The sequence below is a fragment of the Sylvia atricapilla genome, chromosome 9 (assembly GCF_009819655.1).
Source record: "Sylvia atricapilla isolate bSylAtr1 chromosome 9, bSylAtr1.pri, whole genome shotgun sequence".
Lineage (NCBI taxonomy): Eukaryota > Metazoa > Chordata > Aves > Passeriformes > Sylviidae > Sylvia > Sylvia atricapilla.
In genome coordinates, this window is record NC_089148.1 from 23,804,377 (window position 1) to 23,831,396 (window position 27,020).

General features: G+C 41.4%; 2 protein-coding genes, 1 long non-coding RNA gene and 1 other non-coding gene across 6 annotated transcripts; all 4 read right to left on the reverse strand.

Moving 5' to 3' along the window:
* Positions 1–5,539: 5,539 nt before the first annotated feature.
* On the reverse strand, positions 5,540–10,087 carry NAA20 (N-alpha-acetyltransferase 20, NatB catalytic subunit). Of its 2 annotated transcripts, none has more exons than XM_066325291.1 (6): positions 9,930–10,086; positions 9,773–9,797; positions 9,594–9,684; positions 8,229–8,364; positions 7,120–7,265; positions 5,540–5,870 (listed from the first exon to the last, which is right to left on the reverse strand). In XM_066325291.1, exons 1-6 carry the CDS (start codon positions 9,980–9,982, stop codon positions 5,785–5,787), a joined length of 537 nt encoding a protein of 178 aa, XP_066181388.1. In that variant the 5' UTR covers positions 9,983–10,086; the 3' UTR covers positions 5,540–5,784. The 2 variants fall into 2 exon arrangements, with proteins under 2 accessions (XP_066181388.1, XP_066181389.1); XM_066325292.1 differs by lacking the exon at positions 5,540–5,870 and adding an exon at positions 5,877–6,477 and having other exon boundaries at positions 9,930–10,087.
* LOC136365031 (uncharacterized) lies at positions 8,545–9,565 on the reverse strand. Its single transcript, XR_010744260.1, has 2 exons — positions 9,352–9,565; positions 8,545–9,203 (listed from the first exon to the last, which is right to left on the reverse strand). It is a non-coding gene; the product is annotated as an uncharacterized lncRNA (long non-coding RNA).
* Positions 10,088–12,611: 2,524 nt separating the features above from the next.
* Positions 12,612–25,412, reverse strand: RABGGTB (Rab geranylgeranyltransferase subunit beta). 2 transcript variants are annotated; one of them, XM_066325303.1, is made up of 9 exons: positions 25,326–25,412; positions 24,730–24,837; positions 23,568–23,765; positions 20,703–20,808; positions 19,196–19,248; positions 18,958–19,068; positions 15,798–15,923; positions 14,889–15,038; positions 12,612–12,999 (listed from the first exon to the last, which is right to left on the reverse strand). In XM_066325303.1, exons 1-9 carry the CDS (start codon positions 25,326–25,328, stop codon positions 12,859–12,861), a joined length of 996 nt encoding a protein of 331 aa, XP_066181400.1. In that variant the 5' UTR covers positions 25,329–25,412; the 3' UTR covers positions 12,612–12,858. The 2 variants fall into 2 exon arrangements, with proteins under 2 accessions (XP_066181400.1, XP_066181401.1); XM_066325304.1 differs by having other exon boundaries at positions 23,568–23,710; positions 25,326–25,350.
* On the reverse strand, positions 24,489–24,571 carry LOC136365268 (small nucleolar RNA SNORD45). The gene has a single exon (XR_010744323.1). It is a non-coding gene; the product is annotated as a small nucleolar RNA SNORD45 (small nucleolar RNA).
* Positions 25,413–27,020: the final 1,608 nt, after the last annotated feature.

The window sequence follows — 27,020 nt, forward strand, 5'->3', positions numbered from 1 at the left end:
GGCTGTGTGGTAGGGCATTATTTTCTAAATGAATATTATGGCTATGAATATTAAAATTGCCACTGTTTCTCCTTTTTTTAATGAGTGGAGAAGTTCACTCAAACCCTTAGTCTAATACTGAGATTGCTGCAGTCGTGTTATTGCATTGTCTGACTCTGGCCCTGCAGGCTGTGCCTGACAGGCTGTGGTAATTCCCCCAGTATTATTTTCCAGTCATAATGCTCAAAACGTGCAAATCACCAGAAGCCATTTCTGGATCTAAATTTAGCACTACTATGGATGAACACTAACCTGAACAAATTATATGCTCAGTCTTTCTTAAATAAGAAAAAAAAAATGTATCGCATTACAATGGACCTTGTTCCACTCAACAGCAAAACCCTCAGAGTAATGTATAAACTAGACAGAGTTCTCTGAGAACTTATCAGTCCCAGCCCTCAGCTGCCTTCTTTTGCATAAACACTGACATTAGTTTACAAAAGTTCTAAAAATAGAGCTGAAATTTGTCAACTGGACCAGCTGGGACTGTGTGTCTACATACAGAGTTGTCATTGTGTGGATATGTGTGTCTTTGTTTTAGTGATGCTGTGAAAAGAATATGAGTTTAGGCGTTGAGCCTAAGTTGTGATTCCCTCTCTGCCCCTGGACATTTGGAAATATTGGTTTTGAAGGAGATACTGAACAGCAGCAGGCAGGAATTGGAACAGCAGGTTCCCTGGGAAGCAGGGGTGGCTGTCCTGGTCGTGTCAGATCTGCTTTATCTCTTCTGCAAAAAAAGCTCAAAGGAGACCTGTTAACATACTCTGCATTCTAAAAGGATAGGACATTCTCAAATTCCTTATGCCTTTTGTCAATACAGAAAGCAAACAGCTTAAGAAGAAGCAGCATATTTTTAAAAGTGAGTTTTCTTAGGAGATACAAGCTGTGCTACGCCATCTCAGGTGAAGAGAGATGATTAATCTTGTTTGAGGTCAGCCAGGTGATGCAGAACACTGGCTCTGTGTTATGTTCCATTTGCAGCCTATTTTACCCCCCCCCTCCCCAAAGACTGTATTTGTTAACCTGGGTGTGCAGAGGGACATTAAACAATCAGATATGTTTGTTAAATCTGGATGTGGGCACCATCTTTATCATATTATCTGCGTGTACCACAGTTGGTACACAGCCCTTTTGATTCTTTAATGCATGCTAATGAAAGTCTCTGCAAATACCTGAATGGTGTTAGTCAGACATTGATTCAGAAAGTCTCTGTGGCTTAGAGAATCACTCCCTTTTACAACTCTCATGGGTAAACACCGTCAGGAGCACAACTGCAAGAAAGCTAGAGATCAGAGTTTAGGAGTACAACAATTTGTTCACCACCTCAAAAGTTCAAATTAAAATAAGCATTGAAAATAAAAAGTAAAAACAAGTACTTTTTTTGAAATTAGATAAAATTTCTTTCTTATTTATTTGGGTTTATTCCTATTATTATTTTTTCGAAAAACTTCAAAAGCACCCACTTCTTGGGACACCCCGATTTTCATGCTGGGTACAACTAGCAGAGGTTCAACTACACTTCTTTTAGCTGAAAACAAAAACAGCAGCAAAATACCAAAATTGTCAGGGGAAATTTTTTATTTCTTTAAAGTTATTTTAGGGTGATATTTTCTTTTTTATCACTTTCAGTGTTGCAGCTTAGGCTTTTGGTGAAGAGTAGAAAGGTAATGAATGCATTTGAGATGTGATAAAGGCTGGCTTCCCATCTTCTTCTCGCATCTGACTCCCACTCATCTGCCTGCTGTGCATTTGGGAGGTGAAAGGAGAAGGAGAAGTGATTTGTTAAAATATATGGATATTGATCTAATACCGATATCCAACTCTGACGGACAAAGACTCTCTAACAGTTTGAAGTTAGAAAGTGTATGTTTATTACGATGCCAGGCAGCGTGTGGGATAGCTCCCAAATACACACACGCAATTTATAGATGATCACAGGGTCTTTTTATGTACAGGAGTATTCAATACCCAAAACACAAATGCATATTCATAACTCTGGTCCATCCCATTCCCCGCTTCGTATGGTAATTAGCCAAAAAGCAATTAAGCATGCGTAGTTTGTTCTTTGAAATGGGTCGGTGGTCCTTCTTATGGGGTGGGGTCTCAAAATGATGAAGTAAGATGGGTCTTGCTCGCTTTGACTTTTTAACCTTTTAGTGTTGGTGACACCTGGATCCTGTTTTCTCAAGACTATCTGATTTATGATCACATTGTGTTCTTGGAGTCTATTGATTAAGTTGACAGGTCTTCTGATTTATCAGTTCCTTAAATCCGGCTTATGTTAAAAAAAGGGAAGTTTACCTCAACAATGTCTAGTTAGTAAAGGGAAGTCTATGTCAGCAATACCTAGTTTAACTAAAGTCCTTTATTCTTCAAAATGTAAAGGGAAGTCTACATATCTAGTTTAACTAAATCCTTAATTCTTCAAAATTAATATCTCACCAGGACAGCCAGGATTCCCATTTGTGGCAGCTTGGATCTGGGAGAAATCCTGATCTGTCTCAAACTGTAGCCGGCAGAAGGCTGTATCCAATACCATGTGCCTGGGACCGAAGAGTGGCCTTTTTCCTTGGGAAACTGAACATCAGGTTCGTGATGTCATTTTGCAGGAGACCTCTGGCACTCGCAGGGCAGCCAGGATTCCCATTTGTGGCGGCTTGGATCCAGGAGAAATCCTGATCCGTCTCAAATTGTAGCCGTCAGAAGGTGGGTTCCAGGCACAGGGCCTTAGATACGACCTTTGGCCCTCCTCCGTGGGAAATTCAACATAGCGCCACGGGCTCCAGCTGCAGTGCCGCTCTGTGCCCACACGGGGGCAGCACTGCCTTGAGCGCAGCCCGGGGCTCCAGCTGCAGTACCGCTCTGTGCCCACACGGTGGCAGCACTGCTTTGAGCGCAGCCGGGGCTGCCAGGGGCTAGAGCTGCAGTACCGCTCTGTGCCCACACGGGGGCAGCACTGCCGCACAGCCCGGGGCTTCAGCTGCAGTACCGCTCTGTGCCCACACGGGGGCAGCACTGCCTTGAGCGCAGCCCGGGGCTCCAGCTGCAGTACCGCTCTGTGCCCACACGGTGGCAGCACTGCCTTGAGCGCAGCCCGGGGCTCCAGCTGCAGTACCGCTCTGTGCCCACACGGGGGCAGCACTGCCGCACAGCCCGGGGCTCCAGCTGCAGTACCGCTCTGTGCCCACACGGGGGCAGCACTGCCTTGAGCGCAGCCCGGGGCTCCAGCTGCAGTACCGCTCTGTGCCCACACGGTGGCAGCACTGCCTTGAGCGCAGCCCGGGGCTCCAGCTGCAGTACCGCTCTGTGCCCACACGGGGGCAGCACTGCCGCACAGCCCGGGGCTCCAGCTGCAGTACCGCTCTGTGCCCACACGGGGGCAGCACTGCCTTGAGCGCAGCCCGGGGCTCCAGCTGCAGTACCGCTCTGTGCCCACACGGTGGCAGCACTGCCTTGAGCGCAGCCCGGGGCTCCAGCTGCAGTACCGCTCTGTGCCCACACGGTGGCAGCACTGCGTTGAGCGCAGCCCGGGGCTCCAGCTGCAGTACCGCTGTCTGCCCACACGGGGGCAGCACCGCCGCACAGCCCGGCCCGGGGCTCCTGTACTCCCCGGGCAGCATCGCACGGCGCCAGGGAAAAAAGCAGGGGCCCAAAATGCCATTCCAACATCCTCTCGAATAAATGGCCCAAAAGACACCCCCCACCACAACTGCAAAACCCGGCCATCAACCAAACAAGCCTTTAGTTTGGGCGATATTTCAATATTTTTTTATTTATAATTTTCCTATTTTATCATTTCCGTCTATCTTTCGTATTCCTATGTGTATCATCTATCATGCATTATAATACACTTCACTTGTAATATGTATTATGTTTACTTATATTATTAATATACTTTTGTATTTTGTATTTCTCTTTGTTTTTGTTACTTATATTTTTCTATCTTTTTACTTATTTTTTAAATTAGTGTTTAAAATATGAAGAAATAATCAATATTTTAAACTTGATGAATTCATGAATCTAACACATCAGAACCACATTAAATTAGAACTAAATGAGCTTGAGTTTTTAAGGGGTCAAGATGTTATTTTTATTTAAATAGTATTGACATACATTATAAATAATTTACATATATTATCAATTGATATATTTTTAAATAATCTCGATTCTATCCAGGCGTCCAGTGGAGGTGCAGGTCAGTTTTCAACTTCTTACTTGCCAAGAACCAAACTTCCATGTCACTAACCAAATTAAAACCAAAAGAGCCTTTATTTTTAGCTATATTTCAATATTTACTTTTTATCACTATCATTTATTTTATATTCATACCTATGTATAATATATATAATACATTACAATATCACTATCATTTATTTTATATTCATACCTATGTATATTATATATAATACATTACAATATATTATAATTACATATGTAACATTTAATATTATATATTTATTTATATTCTTGAAATTATATTTTTACTATTTTATATTTCTTTTGTCTTATATATTTTTAAATTTTTGATTCATTTTTAAATTTGTGTTTGTTTATATTTAAATGAGATTTTAAACTACATGAATTCATTAACCTAACATACCAGAACAACAATTGATTAGAATTAAATTAACCTGATTTTCTCAGAGGTAAACTCCTCCCTTGATCCCAACAGCAGCTCTCCACTCCAAATGCCGCTTGTCACAGACACAAACAAAGCAGAAAACTACTACAAATGTTTGCTTTTAAAGTAAAACTTTTATTACATCTGGCTGTACAACTAGAATAAATACATGTATTGATGGTCACCAGAGGAAATCTTTTCAGAGGAAAGCATACTCATTTTGGTAGCAGAGATCCCATTTTGACAAGACTGCATTCTTTTGGGGTTAGGAATCCTACCTGTATAAGAGGTCTGAAAATTGGTATTTTGCAGTTTGATGTTTTGAAATGGGGACATTCTGATAGTTTGGAACTTGATATTCTGGTATTTTGAAATGGAAGTATTGTGGTGCTTTGGAAGTTGGTATTCTAGTGTTTTGAAGCTGTGTCATTTTGGTATTTCTGAATTTGATGTTCTAGTATTTTGAAACCAGGTTATTTTGATATTTTGCAACTTGAGTTAGGCTAAAATTCCGGTATTTTGAATCTGTGATTTTGAAACCTGTTTTCCTTTGGTATTTTGAATTTTTTTTTTTTTAATTATCTTGAAACTAGGTTATTCTGGTATTTGGAACCCAGCTTTTTGCAGGCTGAGTTTTTGGTATTTTTGTAGGCTGGGTTTGGTATTTTTGTACCTGAGCTTTTTGTATCCTGGGGGTTTGTTACTTGGTAACCTGCGATAGGCAGGGGCTCATCACAGCTGAGTGTCCTGGCTTCATCTGCCTTCTTCCACCACACTCAACCTGGCATGGGAACTGTTAAACTGCGGACTATACAGTGAGACACTTTCTGAAACAGAAATAAATTCCAGCTGCAGCAACAAAACCAAGAAAAGACCATATACAGGAGGTAATTCCATTTTAATAGTTTCCAAATCTCCAACATGTGAAAGGAAAAATAATAGAGTAAGCGTGGTAGTATTATAGCCATTACCAATAGAAGCAGTGTTAGTCAGCTTCTCAACATTGCTTTTTAGTATTTTATGGGAAAAACATTCGGACTAAAACTTCTTATCTGTAAATTGCTGGGGATTATAAGAGATGGAACTTGACACTTAGTAAATTGCATGAGAATCACAGCTTAAAGTTACTCAATGTCTTCTGGCCTCACAGGATGAGGAAGAGGTATAACTGATTTCTTCTCTGTATCTCTGGAAAGAGCTTTTCTCATATCTACAGCAAAGAGAAAAAATGTTATAATACTAATGCAGTCATTGTACAAAGTCATATTAAGTGAATTCTCTACTAAAATAAGGTAATTTTTTACTCAGAAAAATTTCTTAGAATCATACTACTACATCAAGTTGGAAGGGACCCATAAGGATGCAACTCCCTGTTCCACACAGTACCACCTAAAATTATACTGTATGATTAGGAGCATTGTGCTGATATTCCTTGAACTCTGATTGGCTTGGTGTCATGACCTGTTCCCTGGAGAGATTATTGCAGTTACTAACCACCCTCTCCGTGAAGAGCCTTCTAACGTCCAGTCTCAACATCCCGACACAGCTTTTCTCTATCTCCTCGTGTCCTGTCACTGGACACAGGAGATCAACACCCTCCTCTGCTGCCCTGGTTGAGGAAGATACAGACTGTGACGAGGGCATGCCTCAGCTTTCTCTTCTCCAAGTGGAACAAACTCATGGACATCAGCTACTCCTCCTAGATCTTGAACTCGAAACTGTTCATCTTGGTCGCTCTCCTCAGGACACAGAAACATCCTTTAATATTGCTCAATGGCAATGACATCAACTGATATAAAACACTGCATGAAACTCAGCTGAATGGAGAGGAAATTACAGGCTAAAGGGACAAATGTATGATTTAAGTTACATGCAGGAATGGTAGGTGTCTATCCTAGCCCTTGTATTTCACAATACTACATATCAAATAGTGCAAGAACAGAAACAATATACAGCCTGGCCATGTAATCCTTTGAGAGGATAATTAATAAAAGGACCTAGAAAGAGGAAGCACAGGGTAGTTCACTTTTGCTAACATAATTAACATGCTTGAATTTCCATGTTTCTTCCCTTTTAGACTGAAAATGTCACCCAATTCTCTGCCACTGCTGAACACTGACAACAGTTAATTTAGAAGGAGGCATATGAGAAAAACAAAGTTTCAAGTCCCTGTTGTGGGATGAAAGGAAGAAAGCACTGACATTCCTTCTTGTTTATTCCTGTTCTGCGGTTGATTTTGCCGGAGATGCCACAAAATGTGTAAATGGCAAAATTAAGTTTTGTAACTGATATAATCTTAAGTAGGAGAAGTGATCTGAAGGAGCATACAAAAATCCCATTAATCAGCAACTATCTGAAATTGTTTCATATACCCCCCAAAAAAATAGTCTTACAAACAAGCCCAGGAACCCTCAACATAAGAATTGTTCAATTCAATTTGAGACCGAACAAGAACTTACCATAAGCATCTTCATCTGGCTCCCCACTGCTAGCAGAGTAGTACTCTAAGACTGTCCGGTACACACTGTAGCCTAGTTGCTTATACATATTTACAGCAACCTGATTTGATACTCTCACAAAGAGGTCGACAAAAAATCCACCCTTTCTTTAGCAGGGGAGGAAAACAAACAAACAAACAAAACCACATTAAGGAGGAGTAGGTAAATGTATTTCTAAGCAACAATGCATACATTGTAATGAAACCAAAGCAGGTCTGATGTAGTATGCTAATCAAACATCTTTCACAACGTTATAGTAGATACACTCCTTTACCAAGGGAAAATTCAGATATAGACACGGATTTAATTTTATTTTTGTTGCATGGCCCTTCTATACCAGTCAGTGGGTCCAGAAATCTAAACAGAACGGACAAGCTCAACATCCCCATATGTCCAAATCCACATGATATGATTAAAAAAAAAATCCACATTTTATATTGCTTGGATTAGGAGGAGTGGAATAAGTTACAAAATTCAGCTGCCTAACAGAAAATGACAGACCCTTAGTTTCACAAGGCAAATTTTTCAAAACATAGTTCTGTTTTCCAATTTTACCAACCATAGCGGAGTTGCCCTACCAGAATCAGTTAAGGACGTTTCCTGGTAGGTTCCTCTGACACTAGATTAAATTTTGTCAGTAACCAAGCACGGAATGGCAAGTAAGCTAAGATACCCTCTGCAGTACAAAATTTGTTGGGATTGTGCCTGAGGGCATTGTACAAAGCCCACAGTTACTGAACGAGTATGGTACATTGGAGGCCCTACAGGAAAGAGTGCTGACATTTCACAAAGCTCTTCTCCTGTCAAGAAAAGTTCTTTTACAGAGTGTCTCTATTGGAATTCAGGCTATGTCCTCCTCACTCTGGCAAGTTAGCTTTCAGAGAAACCCTGAGATTTTAAACTGCTAAGCAACTGTCATAACTCTTTTTCTCCAACTATGAAGAATTTCAGAAAATCACAACACCATGTAAAGCAAAATTGTGCCATGTACACCAGGGACAGATGGCTGTAGAAATAATTCTTTAAAATATTACTTTAGAACATAAATTTAAAGATAACATACAACTCACTTTTCTGAAATTTCTTCCAGGAGCTCCATCAATTTAGCAGCCAAACCCAGCCGTCGAAATTCTGGTGCAACAGAGAGAGCAGTAACATGTCCATGCCATTCTTCCCTAGCCACAGAGCCTTCGGCTTTGCCCATGACTGTGAACATACAGAGCATCAGTGCAGCAGCACCTCTGGAGTAACGCACTGCCTGCAGCCAGAGAACTTCACAAGAGGAATAAGCCATGGACAAACGTACACTACAACAGTTGTGGTAAAGGCTAAAACAGGAATGTCTACCCTTTTCACTCTATGATTCAGCAGCCATTAAAAATGTCATTTTGCTCAAATATTACAGCAATTTCTTGACTAGTGTAAAAACACACCAAACAAATTTGCAAATTCCTTGCTTGAAGTGACTTCTAAACGCAAATTTTATGTAATTCTCACAAATCTTTCATTGAACCAAAATTTAAGATCTGCCTAAAAATAAAGGAGAAGCAGAGGGCTAGAAGCCCCAAATTACCATCCCAGCAACTATTTGAGACTTTTGGACATTATGGGGGAATAAAGCTTGGGAAGCTTTGCCAGTCTGGCAATAGAAAGCTAAGGCCCTGCAAAAACAATGTGTAAGGGGGGGGGGGGGGGAAAACAAACCAAAAAACCCCACCCCAAACTAAAACAAACAAACAAACAACAACAACAACAACAAAGTGGGGTGGGGATGGTGTTTTGAGGGGGTTTTGTCTATTTCTCTCCTTTTTACACTGGGCCAATCCAATGTTATTTATTAACGAACATTCACACTTCCACCCTGTGGTTTTATAGATATCACAGTCACTGCTGATAAGCAACAAGTGTGGTGGATACAGAGAAATGTTCTCTACAGCAGACATATTTTCAGCTTTAATATGCCAGATACTTTTAATTCCTGGGTCCCTGCAAAAACCATTACTCTGCCTCACCCCACCTCCTGGCAGTTCTCTTTGGCATGATTTCTGAAAAACACAAATATTCCACAGCAAATTACATCCAGGCCAAGAACTTTCCCTTACAGGGCAATGCAAAACGCAAGCCCAGCACTTTTGTTGGCTGTGTGTAGGGAGCGTAGGGGCTTAATTTCATATTACAGAAATACTCATTCACCAAATACGGGCGGATGTTACCGCGGACAAGGGTCCTCGCTGCGCTAGGAACATCCAACTAGAAGCTACGGCCAGAGTCCTACATAATACCTTAAGACATTTAAAAAACGGGAAGATGCAACACAACCTTCCTCTTCTATGTTGGATATTGGGTAAACGCGAAGAGTAAGAAAAGCTCCCGCGTTATAGTCCCCGAAATAGGCAACGAAGGGACACGTTACCGCCGGAACACCCGGCACTCACTGTAACCCATCAGCTCTCCGCCGGGCGCCTCGGCGACGATGAAATACTCGGGCCAGTGGGCGAGGTACTGCAAGTAAAAGGGAATCCCGTACTAGGCGCTCGGTTAAGGAGCAACTGCGGCCCTCACGGCAGCACCGCCCGCGCCCGACCCCGCGCCCCGGTCCCGACAGGAAGGATACGGTCTCGGTCAGCGGGTCCAGATTGCTGTGAGGGAAGAGAGAGCGGCGCTCACCACAGGCCCGGGCCCGCCCGGCCGGCGGAGCGCCCCGAGAGCCCCGCGGGGTGGGGAAGCGTGCAGGGGCTTGGGGGCAGGGAGAGGGGACAGCCGGCGCTCACATGTTGTTGAATCGGAAGAGGTCGTCGCAAGTGAAGGCACGGAGCGTTGTCATGATGATGGTGATCACGACGACGACGACGAGGGCGACGGGGGATGACGCGCCCGAGGGCCACTTCCGCCACGGAAAGGCGGCAGACACGGCGCTCCCGCCCCGCAGCCCCGCAGCCCCGCCCCGCAGAGCGGCTCCGCCCCGGCCCGCGCCTGAGCTCCGCGGCAGCGGGCGGGGCCGTGAGCGGGCGGCGCGGGACCCCGCACCGGGAGCGGCGAGAGGCGGCTGGCCCGGCTGAGCCGGCCCCTAGTGCACTCAGGGGCAGTGGGGCGGGGCCCAGCCGAGCAGCGGGAGCAGCAGTGCTCTGAGCTTGTGCAGCTCCACCACAAGCGCACACAGGTTACGCATAACCACGACGTGATCGTAATATGCAAAGACTACCGTATGCAGAAAAAACAACTCTGCATCTAGAAAGATGCCGCCGGACTAGGCCGGACACAGGCGGGAACTGCCGTGCCCAGCACATGCTCGCCTTGTGGAATGAATCCCACGCCTTCTCTCAGCACCAAAACGTGACTGAACATCCCTCACCACTGCACTGATTTAAGCACCTCGCCCGTCCCACTAGGCAGTCTCTCCACTTTACCCCCTCAGACCACTGGTCCTTCAACTTTGCTTTCAGAGAGCTGTGCGTAACAATCAATCCTTAAGAAGGTCAAGGTCGATTTAACTGGGATGCTGCTGCCATCAGCAGGTAGGTCCCTCTTTCATCATTTACAAAAACACAGGGCTGGAGGTCATAGCAGCCAACACTGACCTCTCCCACAAAAATACTGTCCTCGGTAGCGGACAATACTCCACTCACCTGTTGCACAGCATCTGCTGTGGCACCCAAAAAAACCAAAGGAGATAAGATGTGCACTACACCCATAAGCATTGACCTGCTCCCCAGAGCCTGCTATGCCATTCCTCTCACCTCCATCAGCATAATTCAAATGCTCAGGTATTTCTGAAAAAAGCTACCCCGCAAGGGACCCCAATCACACTAGTTATACTGAAGGAAGGCTTGCGCAGAAGTCTCAGGTCATACCGTGGGATTGATTTTTGTCTTTGAAAATTCTGCACGAGATGCAGTGAATGGAGTCTGGGTACTCGTTTTGGGACAATGAAAGATGCCTTTCTTGACCTGGAATTTGGAACTGGGAGATGACAGCGAGGCTACAACACGCAGAGCGTAGCCTGTTGGAGTTGAGATCCGTCAGATTTCTGATAATCTAAGGGTCAACGTTTTGGCAGGAGAAAGTTGATTCAAGATCTGTAGTTGTGGTGCAACAGTGATTTGCAGAGCCCCTTCAGAGTTCCAGAAGCAGGAAGAGGCTACGCTTGTCAGGATCGTGGTGGAAGGTGTGAGGGAGGATAAAAAACCTGGTAGAGGAATAGACCTTTTTAAGGCTGGTTCTTGGCCCTTTGAGGTTTCAGGAAATGCATAGCTTTGTAGCCCTCTCCTGCTTGAGGCATTCTTTTCCTGCAAAACTACAAAAACGATATAATGACACACCCTTAAGAAGAGAAAAAGCAACTGTTCCTGCCATGACTAAGGCACTCTCTCCAGCCAAACTGGACTTCGGGCTGTTTTGCAGTACTCAAGATAAAGCCTTTACTTCTGAAGTGCTAAAAGGCACTTTTGTTACTGTGACTGAAGTTGGTTCAAAAGCTGTTACTGGCTAGAGTAGTCTTTACTATTATCAAATTAATTTCCAATAGTGTAGCCTAAACTAGTATTTTCTATTCAATGAGCTTGAGTTTTTATTTTAAATGACTACACATCAATATATAGTTCTGCTAGTATGAAAACTGTGCAGGCCAAATCTTGGGTGGCTATCTCTGCTGAGTGGAGTACAGGTGAAACAACTTTAGGCCTTACTGAAGCATAAGTACAGAGATTCTCAGACTTTCTCTCCTTCATAATTACCTTTTCCTTGTGTATTACAAGTGGAATATCATTCAGTCTCAGCTAGGACGTGTGGAATGTAAAATAAGAGGCAATTTTAGCACTTCTATGAAGAGAAATAGGATTTCACCCTTCAGAGAACAAGTACTGTCCACACTAGTTTTATTTTCAATTACACCATAATCGAGTGTTGACAATTCATGTCTCAAAAGCTACAAAAGCAGGATTTCAACTCAGCAACAAATTTAGAATCAACTCTATGTTAATTTTAAGTCACTGACAGAGACTTTCTCTAGAATATTTAATGTTAGCAAGTTTCACTATACATACTCAAGGTATGCTGTATTTCAAGTATCAAGTATGATGTCTAAGAGACTCATCAATAATTGAAGACTTTTATATATTTATAAGAACCATAATTACAGTTTTACTGGTATGAATTACTGTGAGAAGAAGCATCTGTTTCTCAGTGTAGAAAAGTGATGGCAAATGTGATCAGGAAGAATTAAATACGTAAGTGTGCGGGTATTAAGTGCATGGCTTAGGCAGAATTTTATTGGGAGATTTTTGGGTGTTTGTTTTGGTTTTTTTAAAGTGCTTTGCATGATCCACCAGCAGAAAAGGCCTGTAGGAAGACCAGTACTAGCTGGTTGATATTACAGGAATAGAAAAGGTAAGCATTCATGTAGTCAAGCTTTGATTAGAATATTGAAAAAAAAAAAAGAAAAAAGCCAAGGACCATACATTTAAAAACAGAACTGAAATGTTTCTACACATCTTAGAATACAACCAAAAGAACATGTTACACTCAGATTATGAGAACTAGCCTGTTCTGACACAATTTATAAAGTGACAAAGTCCACAGCAAAGCTATTGCTTTACTTCCATAATGTAAACACATCTGAAAGAAATATATGCTGACAGTTTCACAGATCGGATAAGTAAAACCAAAGCAATTGGTCATATAAACCTTTTGTCCCTCCAAGGCTTAGCTTACAAGCTCAGGCTGTACATTTATTCTTCGAAGGACATCTTCTGGCATACAAAAGACAGGATTGACAGCCTTAATTTGTTCTTCTCCTAATAAAGACAGTCCAGCAATACCAAATAAGGTGTGAAATGGATCCACCTGGAAGAAAAAAGAAAGTATGTATCTGTTTACAAAAGTCAATCAGTTTTTCACTTGTATGGAATAAAATTTTTGTTTGCCAGCAAGAGAACTGAACATCTCCATGGCTGGGCTAAACAGTACAACTGAAAAAACTTTCATTTGTGCTGACATGTGTTGACAGGCAAGACAATTTCCATAGCAGGCATTTAGAATACTATGATTTACTCAGGAATGCTTGCCAACTATCTGCTCTTAAGACAATTTTCAACTCTTGAGTTAGACAAAAAGCACTCACATTTGTCTATTAGCATGCAATATCATAGGGTGGTAGGAGCAAAGATAATTAACATTTTAAAAGTAAACTAAATCATCTACGTGTACCACTTCCATGAACGCCCCATTTGTTCTTCAGAAACATCATAACGCTCTTTAATGGTCCCCAAATGCAGAGCTGTGCTGTAAAGCTTCGGGAGGCAAACAGCAACCTATTCTGCTAGAAAACCTCTCAGAACTATAAATAACCCCTCCTTCCAAACCTATACTCCTAAAACCACACAACCACCACCCCCTCTCCCCCCACAAAACAAACAAATGAAAAAACAACCCAAACGCAAAATCCACCTAAAAGACAAGGTCCGTTAGGAATGAGTTTCTGCAGGAACAAAGCAAAAACCTGGGTGCCAACATTTCTACAGGAATGGAAATTTCTGCACTTCAGCAATCAAAGACAGGTAAAAATAATATGAAATGACTGCTAATATAACATAGAAAAATTCTCCCAAAGGTGCTCTCTTTAGATATAGAGAAAAGGTTCTGCAGGGCTGCTCTTCCAAGAAGACACAAATGTTTCAGTACTCAAAGGCAGAAAAACATTTAGACTTCAAGTTCAGAGCTTTTCTTGGAGAATTCTGAAAAGGAAAAAGGTCTTCCTGTAAGTCCCTTAGAAATACAAAAGTCTTCCTATTTTAAGAACACAAAAACACTTCCCAAATGACAGATCGAAGTAACTAGATTTTTTCCCCCAGCTGGGAATAAAGTAGCTAGTTGCAAAAAATCAAAAGGTTACTTTATTTTTTAATGCATTTGTGGAGAAGGAAGCAGACATGGGCAGCTGCAATAAAACAGCTAATACCTTTCTAGACCATTAACAGATAAGCCAACTGTTCGACAGGAACTCCAATGAATTCTCACAAAACTTTTTACTTTATCTGTTCCAGCACTCTTGAAAGATACAAACTTTATTTGCTATTTCACTGGGACAATATCAATTACTTCCACTTGAAACCAGAGAGAACAGACCGGCTAAATCATAACTGCTCTCTCAACAAGCAAAAAATGCATACCACCAGCTTCTTGACAATGTTATCATGAAAGCTTCTTCCTCCCGCAGCTAGATGAATGCCAGCTACAAGATTTATTCAGTGGCTGGGCTAGCAAAGAATGAAAGTTAGCATATAGGGATTCTTAATAAAAAACTCATTATTTATTCAGATCAGACAACACCACCAAGAGAGCTGAAGACTACTTAACCTACAGCAGGCTTTAGCTTGCAGGTCATTTCACAAAACAGTAATAAACCCAAAAAACTCACATGCCCACTAGAAAACCCATCACCAAACTGTTTTTACACAGATCTTCCGAATGGTCTCGTGAAAAATGGTTTGTGTTGGATGTGTTACGAGAACCAAACCAGATTTTGTAAGGCATAGTGACTGACTTCATTGGGGGTTACAAGTGCATTATAAAGAATGCTCCCCAAGTACACCCTCAATGGGAATTCTACCCTCTTCTTTCTTCAGAGTAAACTCCAGCCTCTGCAAAACCCACCTGGACCATGGAGTTGAGATACACTCAAGCAGAAGTGGACATTTTCATGTGTCTTTTATTTAGAAAAAATATTTACTGACCATATCTCCTGGTCTGTCAGCAAATCCTCCGGTCTCCTCATCCTGGCAAGCCAAAATAAAACAGCGCAGTTTCTCTCTGTCAATCCACTGTATCCTACCAATCATCTTCAAAGAAGCAAGCACCCACCACGAATAACATACGTCAGGTAACTGGCAAACAGAGAAGCAGATTAGTATTTGATTTGGTTTTAAACATAATGTTGCAAATTTAACTGGTAATTCTGCACATTACCAGGTGTGCTGTCATAATACTCCTGCAGAGACACAACACTTGAGAGTATCTTTGGAGCAAGAGTTTCTTGACAGAAACTCTTTTCAGCAGGCTTCTGTTTTCAGGAAGGGAAAATAGCTTTTTCAAACTTCAAGAAACAAGACCACAAGAATGTCATTTTTTAAGACTTCACATTCCATGAAAGAGACTGAAAAACCACAGCACTTTTTTCAAGAGGAAATACAAAGAAGTTCATATCAACTATTTGTATTTTGGGAGCAAGGGGGGAAGCAGAGGAACCTGTTGGTTGACTACCTATTTGCCAGAGATTACTCTAGGTTACACAAATTTCTAGTGTGATGTGGAACACTATGACACTCAGGATTTACATCCAGTAACACTGTAATTTTTATACAAATTCTATAGAAAAGATTATTCCCAAAGTCAGAAAGTATTAAAAACCCAGTTCAACAGGATAATGGTTCAAGTGGTCAGCAAGGTATCTTTCAGTATGGGTACCTTTCTATCCTGAGGACTGCATGACAAGTGCTAGTGACAAAAGAATCAGGATGAACGCCTGACTTCTTTGAAAGTTTACTAAATGTTCTGTAGAACTCATGACATTTTGCGGAAGTAGTTCAGCTTCAAAAAAAAAATCTCTACTGAGGTTTGAACAAAGAAAAGAAGCCACACAATACCTTCTCTGGTCGTCCATTGAGACCTCCAGAAGGTAACTGACGTTCGCAAAGCCACCAACCCAGCAAGTCAACATTTACTTGATGCAACTGGTCTGTTATAGCCAGAAATCCTATGCAACAATAGATCTAAAATTACAGACATAAATCTTTTGTGTATTAAAAAACTAAGCATAGTTTAGCAGACTAAATGCAGGAAGATCTCAAAGCAGCGATACAGTCATGTAAATCATGCAAAATAAGCTTGCACGCGTTCCAGCGTTAAGTTTTAACAACTCTTCCTTCAGAAAAGTATGCTATTGTTACAGCTGCTTTTGTAAAAAAGTACCAGTAGCACAATTTAATTACACAGCTGTAGTATTTTACTAATATAAGACACTAATGCAAGGTTTAGAAAATGATCCTAGGAGATGTGAGAGAGCCACGTAATTTTATTTTAAAAACAGATTCTCTAGCCAGAGTGGTCAAACTGACTTCTGCAGGCAAAATTTTTATCAGAACTTTGCATCCAGTCTATAGTTTGCTCTTGTACCTGCCTTTTACCCTAATGCTTGCAGAGAGTAAATGAAAGACCAAATGAATTCCCTAGCAGAAACAGGCAAATCTGGATCATTAACTGCCTTGACAATTTGCTGGATGTTCAGTCATGTCACACTTACTTTCAAAGTGCCATGTACTTATCTGCCTTGATTAATCTCCCTTGAATAATTAATTTAAAAATTAATAACTTTTTTCCTGGGAGATAACATTTATAGTGCAACAGCATACTTTAGTCACATTTCATGTGGTCACTAAGAAAGCAGCAAAGCAAAAAAAGCCAAGAATCATAAAACCATTAAGGCTGGAAAAGACATCTAAAATCAAGTTCAACCTTTAACCTAATACCATCAAATAACACTAAACCATATTACAAAGTGCCACATCTACTCATGTTTTGAACACTTCCAGGGATGGAGACTCCACCACTTTCCTAGGGAGTCTGTTCAAATGCTTAACCACTCCTTTGGTGAAGAAATTCTTCCAAATATCCAACCTGATCCCCCTGCAGTGCAACTTGAGGCCATTTTCCCTTGTCCTGTTATGAAGTGACTGGGAGAAGAGGCCTTGCCACAACCTCCTTTCAGGTAGTTGTAGAACAGTAAAGTCTCTCCTGAACCTTCTTTGCTCAGGACTAAACACTCCAGTACCCCCAGCTGCTCCTCACAGGCCTTATGTTCCAGCCCCTTCCCCAGCTCCATGACCCTTCTCTAGACATGTTCCAGCACCATAATGTCCTTTTGGAAGTGACAGGCCCAAAAGTGCCCTCAGGACTGGAGGTGTCCCAGCTCTGCCAGCACAGGGGACAGCAACGGCCCTGCTTCAGTGATCGATCACGCTGGGACTGGTACAGCCCAGATGCCAACAGCCTTCTTGCCCACCTGTGCACATCTGGGCTGATGTTCAGCTCCTGTCCACCAGCACCCCCGGGTCCCTTCCTGCTGGGCAGCTTTCCAGCCACTCTTCCCCAAACCTGGAGCATTCAACTGGGTTGTTGTGACACAAGTGCAGGACCTGGCACTTGGCCTTGCTGGACATCACGCAGTTAGTTGGCTTTGGCCCAGGGATCCCACCTGTCCAGACCCCTTTGTAGAGCCTTCTGCCATCACATGAATCAAAACTCCCACACAAACTGGTCCTTCCTGTGACCTTACTGAGGATGCACTCGATGCCTTTGTCCAGACCCCTGATGAGGATATCAAGCAGGACTGGCCCCAAAACTGAACCCTGGAGAATCCCATTTGTGACTCTTCGCCAACTGGATTTAACATCATTCCCCACTACTCTCTGGGTCTGGCCACACAGCCTGTTTTTCTCACCCAGCCAAGACTGCACCTGTCCAAGCCATGGGCTGCAGCATCTCCACGAGAATGCTGTAGGAAAGCGTGTCAAAAGCTTTACTCAAGTCTGGGTAGACACAGCCACTGCCTTTCTCTCATCTGCTAGGCAGGTCACCAGGTCATAAAAGGAGATCAGTTTTGGCAACATTCCCAGAAAGTGACTGGACTTCCATGGAGGTGAAAGAGAGAGTTTTTTAAGGAGTATGTGAATAAGTACAACAGATCTAATCCTCACAGGAAATGCCAGCTGCAAACAGAGTGGATTCAGTTTTGAACACTAGAACACAGTCTAACCTTTCACATTATAAGGGTGATGCTACTGTACATGAAACTATAAGGTAAATACATGTAACAGATTTAACTTTTTTTCCTGATTTTAAACAAAGAAGGAGCAGGAAACCCAGCACTTGACAACAAAATGCCTCCAGTATTTTCAATAAGGTGAATCCTGGCTATGGCATTACACACCATAATTATGCAAAATAAACAGGTAACTGCAACAGCATTAAAAGTTGATTTTTTTCACACATTCAGGTTAAGTGCACTAAACTCTTCTATGAAAAGAAATAAAAATATGAAAGACAAATTTAAATTTATTTAAATTATATAAATTTCCTGTTGAAAGAAGTTATTAGATTGTCTTCCTCAGGAGATTCCTTAATTTGTTCTAATTATACCACTTTTTTCTTCTCAAATAGATTTTATTTTACTGAGCTTTTTTCAGAATTCACTGTCACCAGTAACAGTGCGTAACACTAGTGATTCTAGCAGATAAATATTCCTATTACTAAGTTTGGTAAGCCATCTTAAAACTGACTTTCCTCAAAAAATTAAGTCATGCCTGACAGGATTTGTGTCTCATTTTTCTTCAGGTGCATTGGCTGATAAATCTCAAACGTACTGTGTGATTAACCTTTATGTCTCATTATGATCTGTGTCAGAAACAGTTATAAATCTTGTTGACCATCTCCACTGATAGCCATTTCAAATTCTCTAAAAATCCTGATGCTAGCAATTTCAAAATCACTATGCCAAGACTGAAATACAGTCCTAAAAGCTGTTTCATTATGATATTTTTTTCTACCTAGACTAAACTCTCGAGTCTCGACTCACCTTTTCAGACTAGTTTACTTATCTGCTCATTTATTTTAACTAACATACTAGAATCAGGCATTTGGGCAACAAGAGGTACACCAGTTATCATTGATACATGTTGTAAAGAAACATTTATAGGCAATATGTGATGCTTGCTAATTTAAAATATTTCCATATAAAGAGAAACTCACCTGTCCTGCATGTGATTCGGAACCCGGTCTACAACCAAATCCTCCATCAAAGTTCATACAGGACAAAACGAATTCCACTGCTTTTTCCACATCAATAGCATCCAGCTTTCCCTGCAAGTCAGAAAACAACTAATGCACTTGCTATTCTACCAAGCTGATCTTCTGCATAAACTTCAGCAGTACCAAAGAGCAGTACCAATCAATTCTCTACTTGTGCAAGTGATGGTTAAGGACTCACCAGGAGTGCAAGAGTTGCTGCAGCACAGAAAGAGAACCTTGTATCTATTTCTCCTATAATGTGAGGGGTAAGGAATGAAATAAGATTATTTTTTCAACAAACATACATTTAAATCACTACTGAAAATATGCAAGAAAATGTTAAAATTCTATGTTTCATATCAAAAAACAAAAATCAGCTAAAAAAATCCCCCCATAAAATTTAATTTTCCAGCTTATCAATTATTTCCCCAGAATTTAAGTGATCTGTATGTTTTACTATGCACATAAAGTCAACAACTCATTTAGAGCTGGACAGCTATATATCCAAATCAATTCAGTTAGCAGTAATTTACAAACAACTGTTTAATTTTAGAATTCATCTGTAGTGCTCTACAGATAATTGTGGAGCAATGGAAATAATGCAAAAATGATCTGACAACTCTTGCTCTGCCTTAAGTCCAGCCGGAAGCAGAAGCCTTTTCTTGTTTTAGGGGAAATCTAATTAAAGTTACAAGGTTTCTTTTGCATATTTGTACCTAAAGAAAAATCAAAGCCCCTACACCTAGAACAGAAGAAGTGCCTGTCAAGTCCAATATAACTATTGTAGCACAAACTCCAGGCAATTAACACTTGAAGTCACAATTTAAAATTGAACTCAGCTGCAAACACTCAGTTTCTTGGTTGAACTTTTGCAAGACTTCTCTTCATAAGAAACTCACAAGCTGAAACACATAAACCAAACAAACATCTGCTGCTCCGTCCTACATCAGGAATCACACTCCTTCAGCTGAGCCTCTTGGAAATAATCTCAATCCATTGTGCAATTGGTACATTTGTGACAATACTTCAACAAAAAGGATGCAGCAAACTATGAACCAGATTAGTACACAGAATATCATCTACCTTTACAGTAGCCTACATATACTGCTAAGATCTCAGCTGCTGAATTTTACCTGAACAAGAGTGATATGCAATAGATTTTCTTAAATTTAGGCCTTCAATGGTGATAAATACTTTTAGAGTGACTAAATATTTATGCCACAGCTTAAAAATGACATGTTTGTTCATAAAGAATTTATATGCAGGAACAAAATCACTATTAACAGAAGTTCATGAGTATAAACCCTGTTTTTCTCACTCCCACATAGTGAAAAATCATTTCACAGTTGACATGGATATAGATCATTACTAACTACCATCAAACATCAAATAGCAAGTATAAAACATTCGTTATGAAACAGTGTATCTAGTATATCAATGTACTGTTAAAGTTAAAAATGTCCAGAAGTTTTCTTTTCTAAGAACTGGACACTTTATTCTTAATACAAGAATGGAACTGAAGTTGAGAATATTTATTAAAGGAATGAAATATAATTCTGCCCTTCAGAAGCCTTTTTTTTTTAATGACTCAGAAAATAAAAGTGTTCATGTGTAATACATATGCAAAAAGACCATTGAAGGAAATTTAAGTTTACAGACTTACCCAAGTCAACCTAGACACTACATTTAAAAGATCTAAAAATTACCCCATTCATCTCCAGCAAACGATCCATCTTCTTTCTGCAAGCTCTGTATATATTCAACAATTTTATTTACATCAACTATATGGAGACTATCATATAAGATAAGAATCTAGAGGGAAAAAAAAAGACACAGTAACAATCAAAGAGAAGCAAAAATTTAAAAAACTCATTTCTCAGTAACAAAAACAAAAACAACATGGATGTATAAAAGATTTGGTTTAATTAACTCTGAATACTATTTGGTAAGGTATTGGTATTTGGTAAGGTTTATTAAAGTAAACTTTTTTTCCCACTTTAGTAGTTGTGGTGCTATTTAGGAGTGGAGCTGGAGCCTAGATCCCAAAAAGCCTCTCCAGTGGAAAGGCCGCTTGGCGAAACTCAGGCGAAGCATTCAAGCTCAGACATCCACACACGCCACGTGGCTCGCTCAGCCAGGACAGGCAGAAGGCCATGACACCAGATCAGTTCTGGCAGTTTATTTCCAGGAACCGAAGGGAAACCCAGAGTCAAGAGGTCAGGTCCATCTGCTTATCCCTGCTTAAGAATGGGGTTCAACAGCCAGTGACCTTGGGAAAACAACAATACTGTTTCTGAGCCTCATCTGACTTCACGTTTTTACTCATAACTTGTATATCAGGTAAAGAGAATAATTAAGAATTTATTATATATAACAAAATGGAAAAAAAAAACAACCAGCTGAAATTAAGCAATATTATAATACCAATCCTGAAAAACACTGGACACTCTGACTTTAAACCTAGTTAGCTGGTATCTTTCAACTGTTAGATAAAATCTAAGTCTTATGGAAAATTAAAAAAAAAAAAAAAAAAAAAAAAAAAAATGTACAATTCCAACAGGAAATATGTAACTACAGCATGCACCCTAAATGCAAATCTGAACAAATTACTATTAACTGTGATCACAAGAAGATATGGCGTGACCCTTTAAACATCCTGGATACATAGATAGGACCAAACAGTGTTTGTTTGCTGAGACCATGCATACTCATTAAGATGTGCTGGTTAAGTTTACCACAAAAACTTTACATTCGCCTTTGTGAACACTTTTTCAGTTTGCACAGCCACAGCTCAATTTAGTTAACATGAAGATATCTCCTAGTAATATCAAGTCTATATTTAAGAACTAACATCTCTAATATGTAAGGTAACAACCCCAAATTGTATCCCCCCTTATACTGAATGGGAATTTGTGAAATGAGCTGGATTGGACAGCTTGGAAAAGCTCAGGCTGAAGAAATTTAAATGTCCTGGTTCTCACAGTATTCAGAGTAATTCTAGTGCTAAAGTGGTAATAAACATCAACCTTAGAGCATCCTGTCCTACCTAAGGGGTTCAAACCCAGTACCTTAAATACCTTAAACTATGCTGCTTAAATGCAGCATAGTTTCTGCCTAGCAAAGCATGCTGTATTTTTTGTAATGCCATTAAAATACTTCATCCATAGACTGAATGAGATGCACGCTGCAAGCAATCAAGCTAATCATTCAGAAGTGTTTTAGCCTTTTCAGTACTTTTTCACACAATGGTTTGCATGAGCAGAACAAACCAAAACAAAACCAGAACAAAACAAAAGACACAAGCAATAGTGAGAAAGTAAGTCTATAATGGAGATAGTCACAGTGAAAAAATAAGATCGAGAGTTAATTCTTATCAGGGGGAGCATATGCACCAAATAAATAAATTAAGTGCTCAACAGACTAGTACAATTTTTCAATTACATGCCCACAAAAAACTCTTATAAAAATAAAAATTTTACTTTTTCCAGTTATATGTATCTGTTACCTCAGAGTACACAAAGAATAATTTATAAAATCAAAAATTATCTATAAAATGCTTCAGTAAAACCTATAGCTAAGGAGTATTTTAAGATAACTTACACAGTAATTTAATTACTTGACCATTAAAAGTAAAACATTCCCAAATATGACAACGTTGAGAAAGTGTGTTGGGGGTTAGGTTTTGTTCCTTTTTACTCTAAAGAATTTTTTTTCCCATAACTTACCAAGGAGACTAAATGTCGTACTTAATAATATTTAACAAAACAAAGGGATGGTCGAAGCTCGGAGGGGGGTGGGGTTTGGGGGCAGAGAAAAGGACAGAGCTTCAGGTAGCCAGGCTGTCTGGTTTTCGGCGTTCGGGTGCCCTTGCTGGACGATTTCACTGCAGCCCAGTCTTGGGAAATCTATCATCATCTGCTCACCCTGGAATTCTGAGCTCCTCTGCCGCACTGCGAGAGCTGGGCCAGCCCTGCCCTGCCGGGGTAGTTCCATCAGCACTGCTCGTCTGCTACAGCATGACCCTGCACTCCCCTGCCTGCCGGGACATCTCTGCCACTCTGCAGTTACCAGCCCGAGACTCTTTTATCCACTGTTCCCAGCTTGGTGCTCTGAGGATCCTGCGGGGGCACCGAGAGCAAACTGCCCTGGGTTTTTTGTGAAGCAAAGTCCTCGAAGTTCTTGGTACTGTTTTTTGTTATCAATGCTGTAGGTTGTGTTTGTTTGTTTGGTTTGTTATATATTAGTAAAGAACTGCTATTTCTATTTCCAAAATCTTTTGCCTAAAAGCTTTTAACGGAAAAAATTATAATTGGGAAGAAGGGTGGTGGTAGTTTACATTCTCCATACCAAGGGAAGCTCCAGCTTTCCCTGGCAGATACCTGTCTTCCTAAACCAAGACAAAGTGATACAGTTAAATCCTATGATTTTGTCGATCAGGTATTTTTTCCCAATATATAAGATACTGAAATAATTTTTGCAGTGGGCTTCCAACAGTAACTGGTTCATAAATCTGCAGTCATCAAAATCTTAATCACAAACAATTTTTTCTAAAATTACCCTGCTACACTTACCTGGACAGCACTGAGGGTATACAGAAGATGAGGATCATGACCTGTGCTGGCACTTATTCCACCACATTCATGTTGACACGATTTGATGAACGACAGAATTTCTTCTTTGTTCATTCGGTGCAGCTGCCCCATGAGATCCATTGCTGTCAGCCCCCAGTACACACCACTCATCCTCAAATATTCCGACATACAGTATTCCTAAACAGTGCATTATTTTAGGTCTTGATCAGACAGGCACATCATGAATATAGCACAATGAAAATACATTAGTTAACTTTCACAAATAGCTTCTAGTTAGTCAACCATCTTCCATCCATTTAACAACTGCACATCAGCCACTCACAGGTATTCTGTACATCATGCACGTGTATATATACACACTCACACATACTGAAAAATGCATATGTAAATACCAACACATACTACACTCCCTTCCTCCCGATATTTTTCTAGTTCAACGCATCAAGCTCAATATCAAATCAGGCACAAATAGCTGCGTGCCAATTCCGTTCAGATTACTTATCCTGGCATTCAAAGAAGTCCTCAAACTGCCGTCCCATCTAGTTTCAAAAAATAACAAGTCTATTATTTCCAAGTGCCAAAACTTGCACAATTTGAAGTTGCAATAGGAAGTGAAATTTTATACTGACTTCTCTTACATTGATTACATCACCTACACTACATAAATATTTTTACATGCAGTACAATTGAAAGCAATAGTGCTTGGAGTGCTTTTGTGAACAGTAAAGGGAAGTGCAACTTTTCTTCACATAAGCAGTTATTGACAATTTTCACCTGCTGGAAGGGGAATCCCACTTATGACTATAAAACTGATGTAAGTTGTCCCATCAAAAGAGTAATACGCAAATGCAACTCTACTTCATCCATTCTAGTGGATAAGGGTGCTAGTAGCTTATTTCTCAGGTCTCAGAGTGATTACAGAGCTAAAATAATAATCTTCAAATTGACAGTCAGATAATACATGCCAAAACTCATCACAGACCTAGAGAAATTTAAAAAGGCACCTTTTATTAATACTCTGGATTGCGGGGTAAAAACAATTAGCTGGTCAACATGCATCTAACCTTTAACTCTGAGCGAACAAAAAAAGGTAATTACTGCTAACAAAACCACGGTTGTACTGTAACAAACTGATACCTACGTAATCATCTTTCTTTGTTCCATATGAAGCTATATAGTCCGCATGTTTTTCTGAAAGTAACGTGCTTGGGGCATCGGGTTTTATTACAACATCCTTTTGCGGCGTCCCCTGTAAAAAGCGCCAATAAGTCAGTTGCAATGTCAGGTCAGCAACTTGGTATAATATAGCCAACACCGGTGACTGCGACTCTGGGAAAAAAACCATCTCTCTAGCTACGCTGAGCCTAGGTCAGGTTGCGTATCTCACGCCATCACTGTTTAGCCTGGCTAAACCCTTCCCCGGGAAAAGCTGAGAACCAAACCTTGCAATAAAGCTAAAAACTAACACCAGCTCGCCAAGAATAACCCGCAGCGCCGGACGCAGGAGCCCTTCCCCAGCCAGGCCCGGCCGTGCCGCCCCGCGCCCGCCCCCGCGGGGCCCGGCCCAGCCCGCGCGCTCCCGGCGCCGCTCTACAGCCGGAGGAGCGAGCGCCAACCCCCGTCCCCCCGAGCGGACCCAGCGCGACTCGCGTTCCCCCAAGGCCGAGACAGCCGCGCGCCAAAAAACAACGCGTTCCCGCAGGCGAGACGAGCCGCAACTCGAGCCCCGCGACCCACCATGTTCTCCGCACGCCCAGGAAGAAGCGAGGCGGAAGGCGGCGGCCGGTGAGGCCTCTCTGTGCCCGCCCGGGCCCCGCCCGGGCCCCGCCCGCCGGCGCCTGCGCAGAAGCAGGCGGCGCTGCCCCCCGCGGGTCTGCGGCTGTGCCCTGCGCGCTTGGGGGCGGCGGGAGCGGCGGCGGCCTTCTGAGGCCCGCGGGTAGGCTCTTCTGAAACACGTAGTAAATTTAAAGGACGCTAAGTCCAGCTGCTCACTTTCCTGAATCACAGCAAACAGGTCAGCGTTTAGAAATAACTTCGGTTTCCCTTCCTCAGGTCTATGGCAAAGCAAATCCAAGAATTTAGTCACAGGTGAAACGGTTAAAGATAACTGTCCTTTCGCTCAAAACTGTCTCTCTTGCTTCCTAATTTAAACCATCTTGGGTGATTATGTTCGTGATTACCAGCTTTTGATGCTGGTACTGCTCCCCCTGACCTATAGCAGGCAGGATCATCAAACAGGAAGCATTATGTATAATGCTGGGTTGCATAGGACAGTCAAAAATAAGGTCTATTTCTTAAATACGTCAAATATTTACCGAAGGTGTTGCAGTATGAGTCTTGCTGGAGGAAAGTCAGTAATTTATAGAGACTAAACACTTTCTTAAAGAACTGACTTCCCAGATAGCTTACCGAAGCGGTTAAGGGTTGCAGAGCTTATACCTGATGACAGTAATCGTACCATCCTGCACTAAATTCAGATGAGACACAAAAGAGACCAGACAGAGGCAAGGACATTTTGGAGGGAAATTGGAAATGAATTAATAGAATTATTGAGGTTTGAAGATACCTCCTGAAATTATGGAGCATATCCCACCTACACCAAGCAGGCTTAGCTAGAACAGGTTGAGTGACTGAAGTACCTGTTGAGTTTTGAGTGTTAGATAGAGACTCCACCACCTCTGCCAGCATATGACATCCCTCACAATGAAAGAATAAGTTGTCTTCCAGTGGAGTCTCATGTATTTTAATTTGTCCCCATTGCCTCTTGTCCTGTCAGTAGGTACTACCGAGGCTGGCTCCCTCCTCCTAAGTGCATCCCATCAGGTATCTATGCACATAGATGAAATTACCCAAGCTTTCTCTTGTCCAGCTAAAAGGTACCTTCTTCTCATGTGACAGATGCTTCAGGCCCTTAATAATTTAGTGGCCATGTGTTGACTCCCTCTTTTAAGTCCCCATCTTTCTTATACAGGGGAGCCTAGAACTAGATTCAGTGCAGCCTCATGTATACAGTAATTTGTTCCAAGAACTCCAGGGAATGTCCATTCTGCCAGCATTGCCAAGAATGGTCTATCCAAGGTTAAAAAAAAATCTGATTCCTTCTTCTTGGCTGTTCTTGCTGCAAACATACACTTTGCTTGCTGTAAAAAGCACATACATTGATGGAAAGGAATAATAGGTTTATATACAAGAAAGACATTAAGCTATTAGAGAGGCTACTAAGGAGGGCAATGAAGATGGTGAAGGGCCTTGTGGGGAAGCTGTATGAGGAGTGGCAGAGGTCACTTGGTCTGTTCAGCCTGAGAAGTCTGAGGGAAGACTCATCACAGTCTACAACTTCTTTGTGAGGGGAAGAGGGGCAGACACTGATCTCGTCTCTCTGGTGCTATGAGAGAACCTGAAGGAATGGCTGGAGCTGAGTTGGGAGGTTTA

What these genes read in the sequence shown, in the direction of transcription:
- NAA20 (XM_066325291.1), bottom strand. Translation starts at nt 9,982, where the DNA reads ATGACAACGCTCCGTGCCTTCACTTGCGACGACCTCTTCCGATTCAAC. An exon ending in CTCTTCCGATTCAACAACAT is followed by an intron (nt 9,798 to 9,929) that starts GTGAGCGCCGGC and finishes CTTCCCTCACAG; the next exon opens with CAATCTGGACCCGCTGACCG. An exon ending in CGGAGAGCTGATGGGTTACA is followed by an intron (nt 8,365 to 9,593) that starts GTGAGTGCCGGG and finishes GTATGTTCACAG; the next exon opens with TCATGGGCAAAGCCGAAGGC.
- RABGGTB (XM_066325303.1), bottom strand. An exon ending in GAACAAAGAAAGATGATTAC is followed by an intron (nt 23,766 to 24,729) that starts GTAGGTATCAGT and finishes TGCACTGTTTAG; the next exon opens with GAATACTGTATGTCGGAATA. An exon ending in CAGCAACTCTTGCACTCCTG is followed by an intron (nt 19,069 to 19,195) that starts GTGAGTCCTTAA and finishes TCTGACTTGCAG; the next exon opens with GGAAAGCTGGATGCTATTGA.